Source organism: Elephantulus edwardii, unplaced genomic scaffold (genome assembly GCF_000299155.1).
Source record: "Elephantulus edwardii isolate Elephantulus edwardi_28Jun2011 unplaced genomic scaffold, EleEdw1.0 scaffold00143, whole genome shotgun sequence".
NCBI classification, from domain to species: Eukaryota; Metazoa; Chordata; class Mammalia; order Macroscelidea; family Macroscelididae; genus Elephantulus; species Elephantulus edwardii.
In genome coordinates, this window is record NW_006399893.1 from 8745155 (window position 1) to 8757861 (window position 12707).

Below are 12707 nucleotides of genomic sequence, written 5' to 3' on the forward strand. Positions count from 1 at the left end.
GATTCCTATGCATACCATCAGGTGAAGTCCATGTGTATAACCTGCGTTTGTGTCTCTTATAAAATGTATTTGCAATGAATAAGTCATTGATTTTACTTCTTAAAAACTTTCAGGGCTCCACCAGGCCCTGTAGATGAAGCGCAAAACTGCTAAGATTGTTCCTGTTTGGGATCTGCAGCCTCCTAATACTTTCTACTTCTTCATTCCAGCCTACGTGAAGTACTGCATTCGGAATGGCTTAGTTCTCTTGGGCCATCCTTGCCAAGTCCTTTTGACTGGATCAGGTCTGCTTCATCTTCACATTTTAGCTGAATCCAGAAAGACTCCCTGACCCCCTACTGACTAAGTTTATTAAGCAATTCAGTTGTTTATTGTCTGTTGCCTACCATTACACCATAAGCTTCTTGAAGACAAACTTTTCCATTTTCCCCTTCACCTACAAGGAATTAAAATCACTTAGATTCTAGCTAATATAGATGGAATTTATTATGAGAAAATATTTAAATCAGTCAGACCTTTGAGATTTTTGTTATTGTTGTTGAAGAACCGTAAGTCTCTCTTAGAGCAAATGAAACCAAGTTTCTCCTTGGAAGGTAAGATTTTTAAGCTCTGTCTCACATAATTTAGGGATGTGGCCAGGAGGGACCAGTCCTTTGAGAAGGACATCATGCTCTGAAGGGTAGAGGGACAGAGCAGGAGAAGAAGACCCCAGATGAGATGGATTAATACAGTAACTAGGGCAATGGGGGTTGGTGTGTCAGAATCAGTGAGATTGGCTCAGGACAGGGCAGAGATCAGAGCTTTTGTACATAGGATCACTATGAGTCACAAGTGATTCAATGGCACACAACAACAACAACAGCATGTCTTCAAGAGTGGCTAGTGGACCCTTCTAATCTCTTGGTTAACCTCCCTGGTCCCTAAGTGAATCTTTAATTTCTCAATTGCAATTTTAGCACCAGGGCTCTGTTGGTCTAGTTCATTCTTTGAATCTGGGCCAGACATGGAGGTGGGCTGTCCTTGTACCAGGCCCCAACTGAAGACCAGCTGGTGTGTTTGGAGTTGGTGGGGTTCCTTGAGTATGAATGTGACTGTCTACCACTATAGAAGTCTCCTCCTGGCTTTTCTTGATCCTTCTCTGCTTTGAAGGCTGCTAGGCTTGTGTTTTAGAAGCTTCATGGTGTCTTGTTTTTTTTTAATCTTTTACAGATATCATTAATGGAGCTCAAGAAAAATGTGTATTGCCTCCTATGGATGGCTACCCCCACTGCGAGGGGAAAATTAAGGTAAGCAGATGTAATGCCAGCTCCTTTCCATCTTCAGCCTGCACACTCACCCCTACTCTGTACTCACCACCCTTCACAGACACACAGATGGGCTAGAGGGCTATTTGTGGAGTCCCGGCCCTGCCAGCTGCAACCCTGCCAGCTCTTTTCCTGCCTCCTGCCCCAGAGGGCACCTCTGTCCGGTCCACTGACAGAGCCAGGGCTTTCCAGGCACCCACTGTGCCATTGAAGCCACCCTCCTCTCAAACACCCCAACCTCCTCCGGAGGGTGATCATCCAGAAACGATGACAAAGGACTGCAGTTCTTTAGTGTCCTAGCTGTCCTCTCCCCAGGCCCCAGACCCTTGGACTGAGGCCTCCAGATTGTGGTTTAAATGTCACATTTGCATTTGGGGTTGAGAACCCAGAAGGCTTAGCCACTCATTTACCCTTAAAAAGCTTTCTCCTCTCCCTTTGAAATCCTGTTTGTATGGTCTGCCCTCTGGGGTCCTCTCCCTGTAAGGGTGGTTTTCAGAGAGAAGTTTCAGTTCAGGATTGCAGTCAGGATGGTTAGTACAAGCCCTAGCAGGCTCCCCATGGTCTGGTTGGGATGCCTATGGGGGCATGCTTATTCAGCATCCCACACCCTCTTCCCAGGTGCTGTACACAGGGAAGGGGAGCTCGTATTTCTATGAGTAAGGGGATTCTTGGATGCAAGGATCCCATTAGCAAAAACCAAAACAGAAATCCAAACCAATTGTTGTTGAGTGAGTTCTGCCCATGGTAACCCATGTGTGTCAGAGTAAAACTGCTCATAGAGGTTTCAAGACTGGCTTTTTGGAAGGAAATTGCCAAGCCTTCCAGAGACCCTCCGGTGGGGGCCCAAACTGCCATTCTGTCAGTTCAACTTCTGAGCTCTGAACTGTTCTGCCCACAGACTCTTGATTTTGACCAAGTCCTGGACTTCGTTGTCTGAACTGTTCCCTGGCCTCTGTCAATGTCCACCCCCTATAAAGGCCTGGCTTGTCCCATGGTCTACCTGTAGATCATTCAGGAATGAGTAGTGGTGGTGTTAATGAGTTCATTATCTTCATTCTGTTAATTGAGGCTACTCTGTGGGCCACTCCCCTACCCCTGGCCCCCTTCCATCTCCCCTTTCAGCAGAGACTTGAGGGCCCCAGAGAGGGCTGCTGAGCAACTTCCTTGTTGTTTTTTGTCTTTTCAGTGGATGAAAGATATGTGGCGCTCAGATCCCTGCTACGCAGAGTATGGAGTGGACGGGTCCACCTGCTCTTTCTTTATTTACCTCAGTGAGGTGAGTTGCTGCTCTGGTGTCTGTGATAGATGTGTGGCATTGTCTGTTTTGTGTCTGTGTGTGAAATCTGAAATGTTTTTAAAATGTATATTTTCACCTGGAGGGTGTATGTTTTCCTTATTTACAACTTCCCAAGTAAGATGTTTTTTCCCTGAGAGAAAACAGACTGAGCTAGGTATTTACTTTTGCCTTTTTTTTCTTCTGTTTTTGTCTGGGGTTCATTTACACTTGCACTCTTGTGTGTAAGTAGCAAAGGGTTTTGTTTGTTTATTCATTTGGTTTTTTATTTTGTTTATTCATTGTCGCACATTTTCTCCCTTCTTCCCTCCTCCTCTCCTAGCCCATCCCGCAATGCACCTCTTGTTCCAGATTGTTCTCATGCATATAATGCATAATCATATATTCCTTTTAAACAGTGCTTATCATTTGTTCCAATGCAGTGTTCATTATCTGCCCACTCTTTCCTATGCTTTCTCCAACCCCATCTGTCCTATTTTATAACTGTGCTGTTATGCAGAATTTGTCCTTTTGTGACTGAGATATTTCACTCAATGTAATGTCCTCAAGGCTTCCCCATGTTGTGTACTGTTTTATTGTTTCATTGTTTTTCAAGGTTGCATCATATTTCATTGTGTAGGTGTCCATTCCATAGTTTTTCCGTCATTCATTTGTTGATGCACACTTGGGTTGCTTCTATCTCTTTGCTATTGTGAATAACATAGAAATAAACAGGGAGGTGGATATATCTGTTTGGATGGCAGCTCTGGTTTCTTTAGGATATATTCCCAGCAGTGGAATTGCTAGGTCAAATGATATTTCTATTTCCATCTTTATAAGAATCTCCAGACCACCTTCCATAGTGGCTGTACCATTTTACATTCCCACCAGCAGTTAATAAGAATTCCAATCTCTCTAGGACCTCTTCTGCATTTGTTGTTTGCTGCCCTGTTGAACTTTGCTATTGTTACTAGGGTGAGATGATATCTCATAGTTGTTTTAATTTGCATCTCTCTAATAGCTAGAGATTTTGAACATTTCTTCCCTTGTGAAGTGTCTATCCATATCCTTTCCCCTTTTTTTATTATATTGTTTACCTTTTTCTTGTTGAGGCACTGTTAGTTTTGTTTTTATTTTTTAAAATTTACAGTCACTGATCATTTTTTTGCAAGATGGCCGCATGGCTGTCCCACTGCTACCAGGAGGACTCCAGAGCCAGTGAGAGTCATTCAGAGCCTTGGAGCTATTGGCGATCCACTTCTTAGCTGCCCCAGCTGGGTCAGACAGGCCAGCTCCCTGAGGTTCGCAATGGCTGATCTCTCTGAAGCAGATCTCCAGACACTAACACTTTGCACCACCAAGGACTCCAGTTATTAAAAGACTTCTTGCATATTAAAAGCACTAAGAGTGGGCATTTCATCTTACTCATCAGCAGCCTTCTGGTGCATGCCATAGACCATAGTCCATGAAAGAATAGAACTTTTTACAGATTTATGGAATTGACATTCAACCTTTAGCAGGTCAGAAGGGATGATATAGAGTTAGAGCTTACATATGTATCTTTACAGACCTATCTAGTCTGTTTCTGTCTGTCTACCTACCTACCTCTCATATGAAGAAGAGGAGTCAGCAGGGGGTGGCATGCTTCCTCCCTCTCATAGACAGTGGGCACCCACAGCATCTTGTAAAATGGTGCTCATACTAATTTGAGGGGAAGTCCACCAGGGAAGGCTTTCCACAGCCAGCCGTTTCTTCTGATTTGATCCTGCACTTTGTATCATTGTTGCCATCTGACCAGTTGCCATACAGGGAGAAGGCCTCTGTATTTCAGAATTAAGGCAGCTCACAGAGGCTTCTGTTCTGGTTTTCAGGTGGAATGCAGCCGTCTCTTTGCTAATATACAGGTAACCAGGAGAGGCCTCTTTTAGGGCTGGATGCTAAACCAGCCTCACAATGGACTCCTGGCCCTGAGTTCAGCAGGCTTTACCTCTACTCACTGCCTCTCAGGACTGTGCTAGCATGATGGTTAAGCGCTCAGACTCATTACGAAAGCTTGGTGATTCTAGCCCACCAGCTGTTCTGCAGGACAAAGATGTGGCAGCTGCTTCTGGATAGATTTCCAGTGTTAAAACCGTATAGGCAGATCTGTTCTGTCCTGCAAGGTCTCTGTGAGTCAGAATTTAATCTAGCAGCCAGTCTGGTTTTGGTTTTGAATACGCCACACTCCTAGACCACTACTTTTGATTCCTCAGATTATTCAATTCTCTGTTGGTGTATTTGTTTTGGATTTTTTTGTGTGTGTGCATGTGGTTGTTCTTTTGATTTGTTTTTATCTTGAAGTTATCCCTTGTCCATCCCAGGAACCTTAGAGGTAATGGTGATTAAAGTAATGCTTAGGAATTAAAAACACAGAGTGGTGTGTGCAATCTTCTTACCAGCAGACTGTAGGCAAGTGTAGCATTTACTTGGTGTTTTTCTGACTTGTGGGTCTAATGACCATTTCTTTATTTCCCTCTTTAGAGGAGTAAAGCTCAGGGCCCTGAGTGAGCTGTCACTCCAGTGGGAAGTCAATTAAAAGCACCTTCCGTATTCTGTTTCATTTTCAGAGGTACTCGCCACCCTTTTCCATTTGATAGAATTTAGTGAATGTCCAGCTGTGCTCCTGATTGACAAGCTGAGCTAATTTTGTACACACACACACACACACACCCCGCCCCGCCCAAGAGTGTTCCTGTTAGAGTGGACTGTGGAGATACTAGTAGAGGATTTTATATTTCTGCTTCAGCCCTTTCTCCACTTCTTACACTGGATCTGGGAAGGTGAAGGAGAATAGACTAGAGGGAAAAGACCTGACCAGTAGGTTTGAGCCTGTTTCTACTCATGGTGACCCCAGGAGTGTCGATAGGGCTGTGTTTTATGGGTTTCAGTTAGAAGGGGAGGAGAGGATGCACGGGACTGGGCCTGGAAAAGGTGATGATCATTCACCATGATACATGGTTGAAAGCCTCTATTTCAAAGTTTTAACTTTGAATATAACCTTGAGCCTTTTGCCTTCTAGCAAATTCTACATTATCATACTGTCACTACAGGTGCCATGGGACAGGTCTGGAAAATTTCACCAATATGCTCACTTCAGTAGGAAATGCTGACTGAAAGCCTTACACCTGCTGTCCACCAGCTTCTGTGTCAGCTTCCCTCTGAAGCCCTGTGACTTTGAGAAAACTACTTAGCCACTTGGTGCTTCTGATTCTTCATTTGTAAAAGAAGAAGTTTGTGTGTGTTTATTTTTAAAGGACCCCGCTGTATAGATTCTTGGGTTTAGATGAAGACATGCCTATAGTAGAGCTCAGAAGATGTTGGTATTAGCTACGCTGTTAGCCTGACTCCTGGTAACCAACCACACACTCAGTAGACCCTCAGTGCTGAGTTCTGTCCTGTCACCGGGTGGAGCTGGGTTAGGCAGCTTTGCATTGGAACGTGACGGTAGTCATCGGCTGATCTGGGAAGTAGACCATCGGACAGCTAGATAGACTCAGTACACATAACTGGTGTTTCTACAGCTTTGATGCTGTCCATGCTTAAGGATAGTTTCAGGGTGTCTTCTTGGCAGGCTTTCTGTGGGTCCTTATTTCCCTTTTAGATTTGGAATTAGTTTTTAGTTCTCATTTTTCTTCTTCTGACTTCTGGTAATTAAGAAGTCACTCTGTTCCTCTCTTCCCCTTTTCTCTTGCTGTCTGTATTTGAATGGTGAGCTGAGTAAATGGACTGCACTGCTGTGCATCCCATATACTATAAAGTTCTTAGCAGTGTCTTCTGAAACCAGTTCATTCCTTCCTGGTGCTTTTTTATTCTGTTGTTGTTGTTGTTGTTGTTGTTGTTATGTGCCATCAAGTCGCCCGTGACTCATAGTGATGCCATGTTCAATAGCCCTAAACTTTGCTTTATCCCATGCCAATCTCACTGTTTCCGACACACCTTCCCCCATTGCCCCAGTCACTGAATCAATCCATCTCATCGATGGTCTTTCTCTCCTGTGCTGTCCCTCCACCCTCCCAAGCATTATGTCCCACTGCAAGGACTGATCCCACCTTGCAACATGTCCAAAGTATGTCAGACAAAGCTTCAGAATACTTGCCTCCAAGGAGCAGCCTGGTTTTACCCTCTCCAGGGCGAATCTGTTTGTTCTCCTAGCAGTCCATGGTATATCCAACACACTTCTCCAGCGCCACAGCTCAAAGGCGTCAGTTCTCCTTCTGTCATCCCTAGTCAACATTTATGGCTTTAGAACGCTGTTTCAGGGTTTTTTCTTGCTTCTTTAAACTTTTTCTTTTATTTCATTAAACCCTGAATCCTTTACTTCCTGTGTCATGTGCCGGGTTTCTTTTAAAATTGGGGATATTATCGGTAAGTCTGTCTTACTGACTTGATCAGCACATATACCAGTGACTTTTATTCTTTCTTAATCCTTACTAAAGAGACAGTTCTGTCTCTATCTGCCTTCAGCCCCAGAACTCTGACAGATACCCTAAGATGTGAGGTGGAATGGCCCTCACAGCCCATCTCCTCTGTGTGTGGCATCTAAGCGCTCAGTCTCAGAGCTGTCTCAGGACTTCACCCTTCCTCGTGTTTGTCTTCCAGTTGTCCCAGCATTCCAGCTTCCATTACAGTACGCTGTTGTAAACTGCTTTGACCCTCACCAACCTGGAGACAGCACATGTGTGATAAGTCACAGGAAATGAAGCCATCAACATTTCCCCTTGCGTTAGCTCTACAGCTGCCTGCTATGCTGCTGGCCCTGAATTGTGGGTAGAAATTGTGTATGGTTGGGATTTTGCCAAAATCAACCAGTTGGCATCAAATCAGCTCCTACTCAAGGCTCTCCTGAGTGTCAGGGTCGATCAGTGGCTCGAAACGAGCCTCATTGGCTCCAGAGCATCAACAAGTGGAGTGGAACCCCACCAACCTTTTGGTTAGCTGCTGAACACTTTACTGCTTTTATTACCCAGAAATCCTGGTGTTTGAGTTGTTTTGATGTACCACTGAGCCAGAACCAACTCCTGGCTGACCCCCAAGCTGGTTTTCAGACGCAGGAAATCCCATGGAAGGAGAAAGCCCATCATTCTCCTGCAGAGCAGCTGGTGGATTCGAACCATATGCATTCGGGTTGGCAGTGCAACACCTTATGACTAAGCCAGTAGAGCTCCCTGGTGTTGGGGTAGCACACAGTAAAAGAATGAAATATTTTGGAGCAAACTCTGCATGCCAGACCCTGAAATGAATGGGTTCACCTCAATCTGTCACCAGTTCCATGGAGTAGTGATGAGTGAAGTGATAGATCACGGTTGTCTGTCTTAGACTCTATTTCTCTCCGTTACCCTTTTGTGTAAAAGGAAAACTGAAGTGCAGCTCCTTACCAGTAAGCCACCAGAACTCCCTCAGCACCTTTTCATACAGAAGGAAATATGAAATTAGGTTAGTAGCTAGAAACCATTTACTTTATACTCCATCCTCTGTTCGAGTTCATTTGTGTTTGGAATAATTTAGTTAGTTTCAATTACTCCTTTCTCTTTGCTGGTTTTCTCATACACTGTAATTGTGGTGATACCATACCCTTGAAAAGAAAAGGGCAGTCAGGACCAGCTCTCCTGAGACCGCAGTGCCCAGACAGCAGGTGCTCAGCTGCGCGCGTGGTGGGGGAAGTGAAGGACTCATTAGGCAGCCTTGCGTTTCCAGAACATCAGGCGGTTCATTTTCTGTGTCTGTTTTTGTGAGCCATGTAATGATCCACGTTACAGAGACAAGGGCCTATAAAGTAATCACTCTGAACTTCATTGTTTCAGGTATATTAACTTTCCACAGAGTCTCTTACTGCTGTCACCTTTCACAAAACCCAGGGCGCTTTGGGAGCTAGGCAATTGCACTGCTAACCCCAAGTGACACTTCTCTGCAGTCATATGTCCCACCACTGAGCTGTACCCCCGAGTGACACCTCTCTGACAGATTGAATTCACCAGCAGCTCCATAGGAGAAAGAAGACAGTCATCTCCTATGCTATTTACAGCCTCCCAAAAACCCACTAGAGAGTCAACTGTAACTGGGAGTGTGGGTTCTCACCCAGTGGGAGTGAATTTTGAGGGGCTTTACTTCAAGGTTGATGTTATACTAATTGCTGATGCTCACATACTTGACATCCACACATACTTTGTTCTTTTCATGTAGTTACTCTAGCAGCTAGCAAGCATCGGTCCTTTCTAAGCATCCTGATATTTTTGTGGGTTTTTTTCCAAGCACTTATGTTGCCACTGCATATAATGTAGCTCTGAAAGAATCACATTGCTCATTGATTGCTAATTCCTAGGATGTATACCAGCTGTTGCTTCATTTGTTGGTGTGGACTAGATCAGTGTGCCCGTGTGAGTGTGTAGATGTATTTGACTCTTTCGCAGAGGAACAAGAGAATCAATTTCATGCCGTACCCATCAATTCAGTTCTTATGTTTCATGAACAATGAACATAAAGGTCTTTGCCTCTTTCTAGTCTCCCTTGGCAGTGTGTAAAACTAATATTGGCTGAGCATGCTATTAACCTTGAGTTTAAATTCAGCATACTTAATCCCTTGATTAATGCCAAGATTAATGCCCAACAGCAAAGGTTGAAAGCTTAAATGTTTGTGAATGCGAGCATGAAATGAAATCCTAATAACCAGTACAATGATTTGGATTTATGGGCTGTGTTGGCTGCTAAAGATAACTTGGAAATAGTGTTGCACAGACTAATTTGTCAAAACGGGCAGCGATATGGGATTGATTCTTTAGGTTTCAAGAGAAAACTTGAATGACAAAAACATTGTGAGGTGGGTTGGGGAGTACTGTTCCCTGAGCATACCACCACACACCTTTTTTAAAATGTGTAGACATTTTTTAAAAATGTGTAGGCATTTGAAATGGGAAATCCTCTTTTAGCTAGGTACTGTTTCCTGACAGAAAAAGATATGGCACAGATATATAATCATAATCTTTCCATTTCCTGAGTGTAACTCTATTTTTATCTTATTTCATCTATGTGTTTGTATTGTTCTTATTACCTGAGTTCTAGCTGTCCACAGAAAGGGGGTTTTGTATAAAATCAGTCTTGAATTTACAGAGTAATCGTTCTCTGTCAGCCTGAACTGCTTTCTCAGCTTTCTCCCCTCATCCTCTTCTCTCTCTCAAGTCTCTCTTCTTAGTGGTGTTTCCTGTACACCAATGAGTTTCAGATACTGCAGTATTCACATTTAGACTCCTTGCTCGGGCCTCAGTCTTAGAGAAATTAGAATAGGAGAGAACAGAACCTGGCAGACTAACTCCAGCTCTCCTTTAACAGGCTGTTTATAATAAATGTAGAGTTCCTGGGTTTTGCAACCACTTAACACCCTCAGTTGTTAACCAGAAGATTGTAGGCCACAGTCCATGTGACAGGTACCTTTGAAGAAAGGCCTAGCAATCCATATCCAAAACACCAGTTGTTCTCTGGCATGCGGAGGGGTCGACATGAGTCAGAGTCTACTCATGACACCTAGTTTGGCTTTTCAGTTTATAACGGATCTGACAGCCTGGCCTTCAGTGTTATCAACTCTGGTCTGTTCTTCTGCACACTATAGTTTGTCTAGATTGCTTCTGGTTAATTCCTGTTGAGCTCCAAGAAGTTTGTTTGTTTGTTTTTAATTTTAAACCTTTTTAGTGTGGAGAGTGTCAAAAGAATGAATATGTTTAAAGAGTTGAATGTTGAATGCATAGATTATCCAAATCTAACATTTGTTGATTCAGAGGCAACTTCATTTCACTTATGTTCCTTCATTGTTCAAATCCCAGACATCATATCCTCCATCAAGAGTTAAATATGTTTCTGTTTACATAACCATTTCACACCTAAAGATTAGTGGAAATGTCTTAATATTATCAAATATCAGATTAGCAATCACCTTTTCTAGATCATCTCTTAGATTAAAGTTTTGTTATTTGAATTGAGTTTCAAAGAAAAGGACCATATTGCCAATAATTGATGGCTTTTAATGGTTCCTTTTCATTTCCTTTTTTTTTTTTTTTTTTCTTTCTCCTCCCTGCTGCAATTTTGTATTGCGGAAACTTCTTGATTTGTTTTCCAGGGTGTTTCTAGGTTGAAATTTGCCCTGTATTATTGTCCTAACTTGCTTCTCTTCTCCGTATTTCAAGTGCTGGGACTTGATCAGGTCCTGCTTCATGGACCGTATTCTGTAGTGTTGTCAAGAGGCATGGAATGTCCACATCTTGCATTATTGGTGTTAGAAGCCATCTGTGCTCGGTGTTCTTGTCTCAGACCTCAGTGCTGGGGTCAGGCAGTGACAGATGAGGTCTCAGTACTCTGGAAACGTACATGGTAATGGGACAGTGAGTAGCACAGTGGCTGAGCTCTTAGCTGCTGACAGAAGGTTTGAATCCCCCACATGGCTGCATGGGAGTGAACCACTGTTCCCATGAAGATTACAACTGAGATGACTCCATGTGACACTCCTGCTTTGTCACACGGGTTCACCAAAAGTCAGAGTTGACTCATTGACACCTAAGAGCGGCAGCACATGATGACTAAGAAACCAGCACAGGAAGTAATTCCTGCAAGTGGTGAGTACACTGAGGAAAAGTAAAATGTGCAAAATTGTCATATAACCAGGTATAGAAAGGAAGTAATTCCTGCAAGTGGTGAGTACACTGAGGAAAAGTAAAATGTGCAAAATTGTCATATAACCAGGTATAGAAAGGAAGTAATTCCTGCAAGTGGTGAGTACACTGAGGAAAAGTAAAATGTGCAAAATTGTCATATAACCAGGTATAGAAAGACAAGAAGGCTTCTCTGCAAGCCAATTTGGGCATAAGATGGAAGGAAGTTAAAGAGTGAGGCATTGAACTCTCTATAACAGAGTGTTCCAGATAGAGAATTCAACAGATACAGAAGACCTGAGATTTCTGGCACGTAAGTTTAGCTGGGAAAATACAAGATACCTAGCAAAATTTGAATTTCAGACATTATTATTTAATTGTATTATTAAGAATATCAGAAATATTACTTAAGAAATACTTTAAAAATTGTTGTTTATACCCTAAAGAAATCAGAACTGCCATCCAGACAGTTGTATGCACACCCATGTTTATTGCTGCATTATTTACAATAGCAAAAAGATGGAAGCAGCCCAAGTGCTGATCAACAAACAAATGGATAGACAAACTATGGTAGATACATACAATGGAATACTATGCAGCACTGAAAAATAATGAAACCATCATTCAACATCCCATGTCCTTGGAGAATATTATGCTGAGTGAAATATCTAAGTCACAAAAGGACAAATGCTGCATAACACCACTATTATAAAGCAGGACTCGGGTTTGGGAGGAAAATAGGGTAAGAGTGGATAGATAAGGAACACTGTATTGGAACAAATGAAGAAAAGAACTGTTTAAAAGGAATATTTGATTAGGCATTATATGTACAGCAATACGGAATAAGAGGCACATTGCAAAGAGGACTGGGAGAGGAGAAGGGAGGGAGGAAAATGTGCAACAGTGAATGAATGAAAATCCAACTCTTCTGTAAACTTTTGTTAAAATCACAATTAAAATTAAAAAAATTGTTGTTATTATTAGGTAAGAATAAATTGTTTTTTCCCCGTTCATTCCTGCCCTGCCTAGCAGCCTTGCTGAGGTGGAAAGGGTGTTACCTACTTTAGGACTGGCAGGGAAGGCTGTGGGTGTCAGGCAGGGAGAGTGAGGCGGCCATGTGCAGATCTTGGTAAAAACTCTGGGTTTTATTTTGAATGTGCCAGGAGGTACCTGAAAGCTTTGAGTACTTGTAGAGTTAAGGGACCTTTAAGTTACTCATTCTTTGTTATGTGAAGAGCAACCTGTAGGGGGCAGGAGCTGGACTGGGGAGGGGGAGCTGTCTCATGTTCATTAATCTAGCAGGATGACCTCACAGTTGTTGTTGTTGTTATGTGCTGTCGAGTCGCCTGCAACTCATAGCGACCCTATGTACAACAGCCCTAAACTCCGCTCTGTCCTGTGCCAGTCGCACTGTCTCTGACACTCCCATCCCAATTATCCCAGTCACTGAATCAATCC

The 12707-nt window shown here is 43.0% G+C and overlaps 1 protein-coding gene across 1 annotated transcript in view; it reads left to right on the plus strand.

Moving 5' to 3' along the window:
- The window catches only part of MGAT5 (mannosyl (alpha-1,6-)-glycoprotein beta-1,6-N-acetyl-glucosaminyltransferase), a 361502-nt gene that overhangs the window by 128463 nt on the left and 220332 nt on the right, over positions 1-12707 (plus strand). The window contains exons 3-4 of the mRNA XM_006894455.1: positions 1210-1286; positions 2491-2580. Of these exons, the coding sequence (XP_006894517.1) occupies positions 1210-1286; positions 2491-2580 (167 nt within the window). The remainder of the gene's footprint in view (positions 1-1209; positions 1287-2490; positions 2581-12707) is intronic.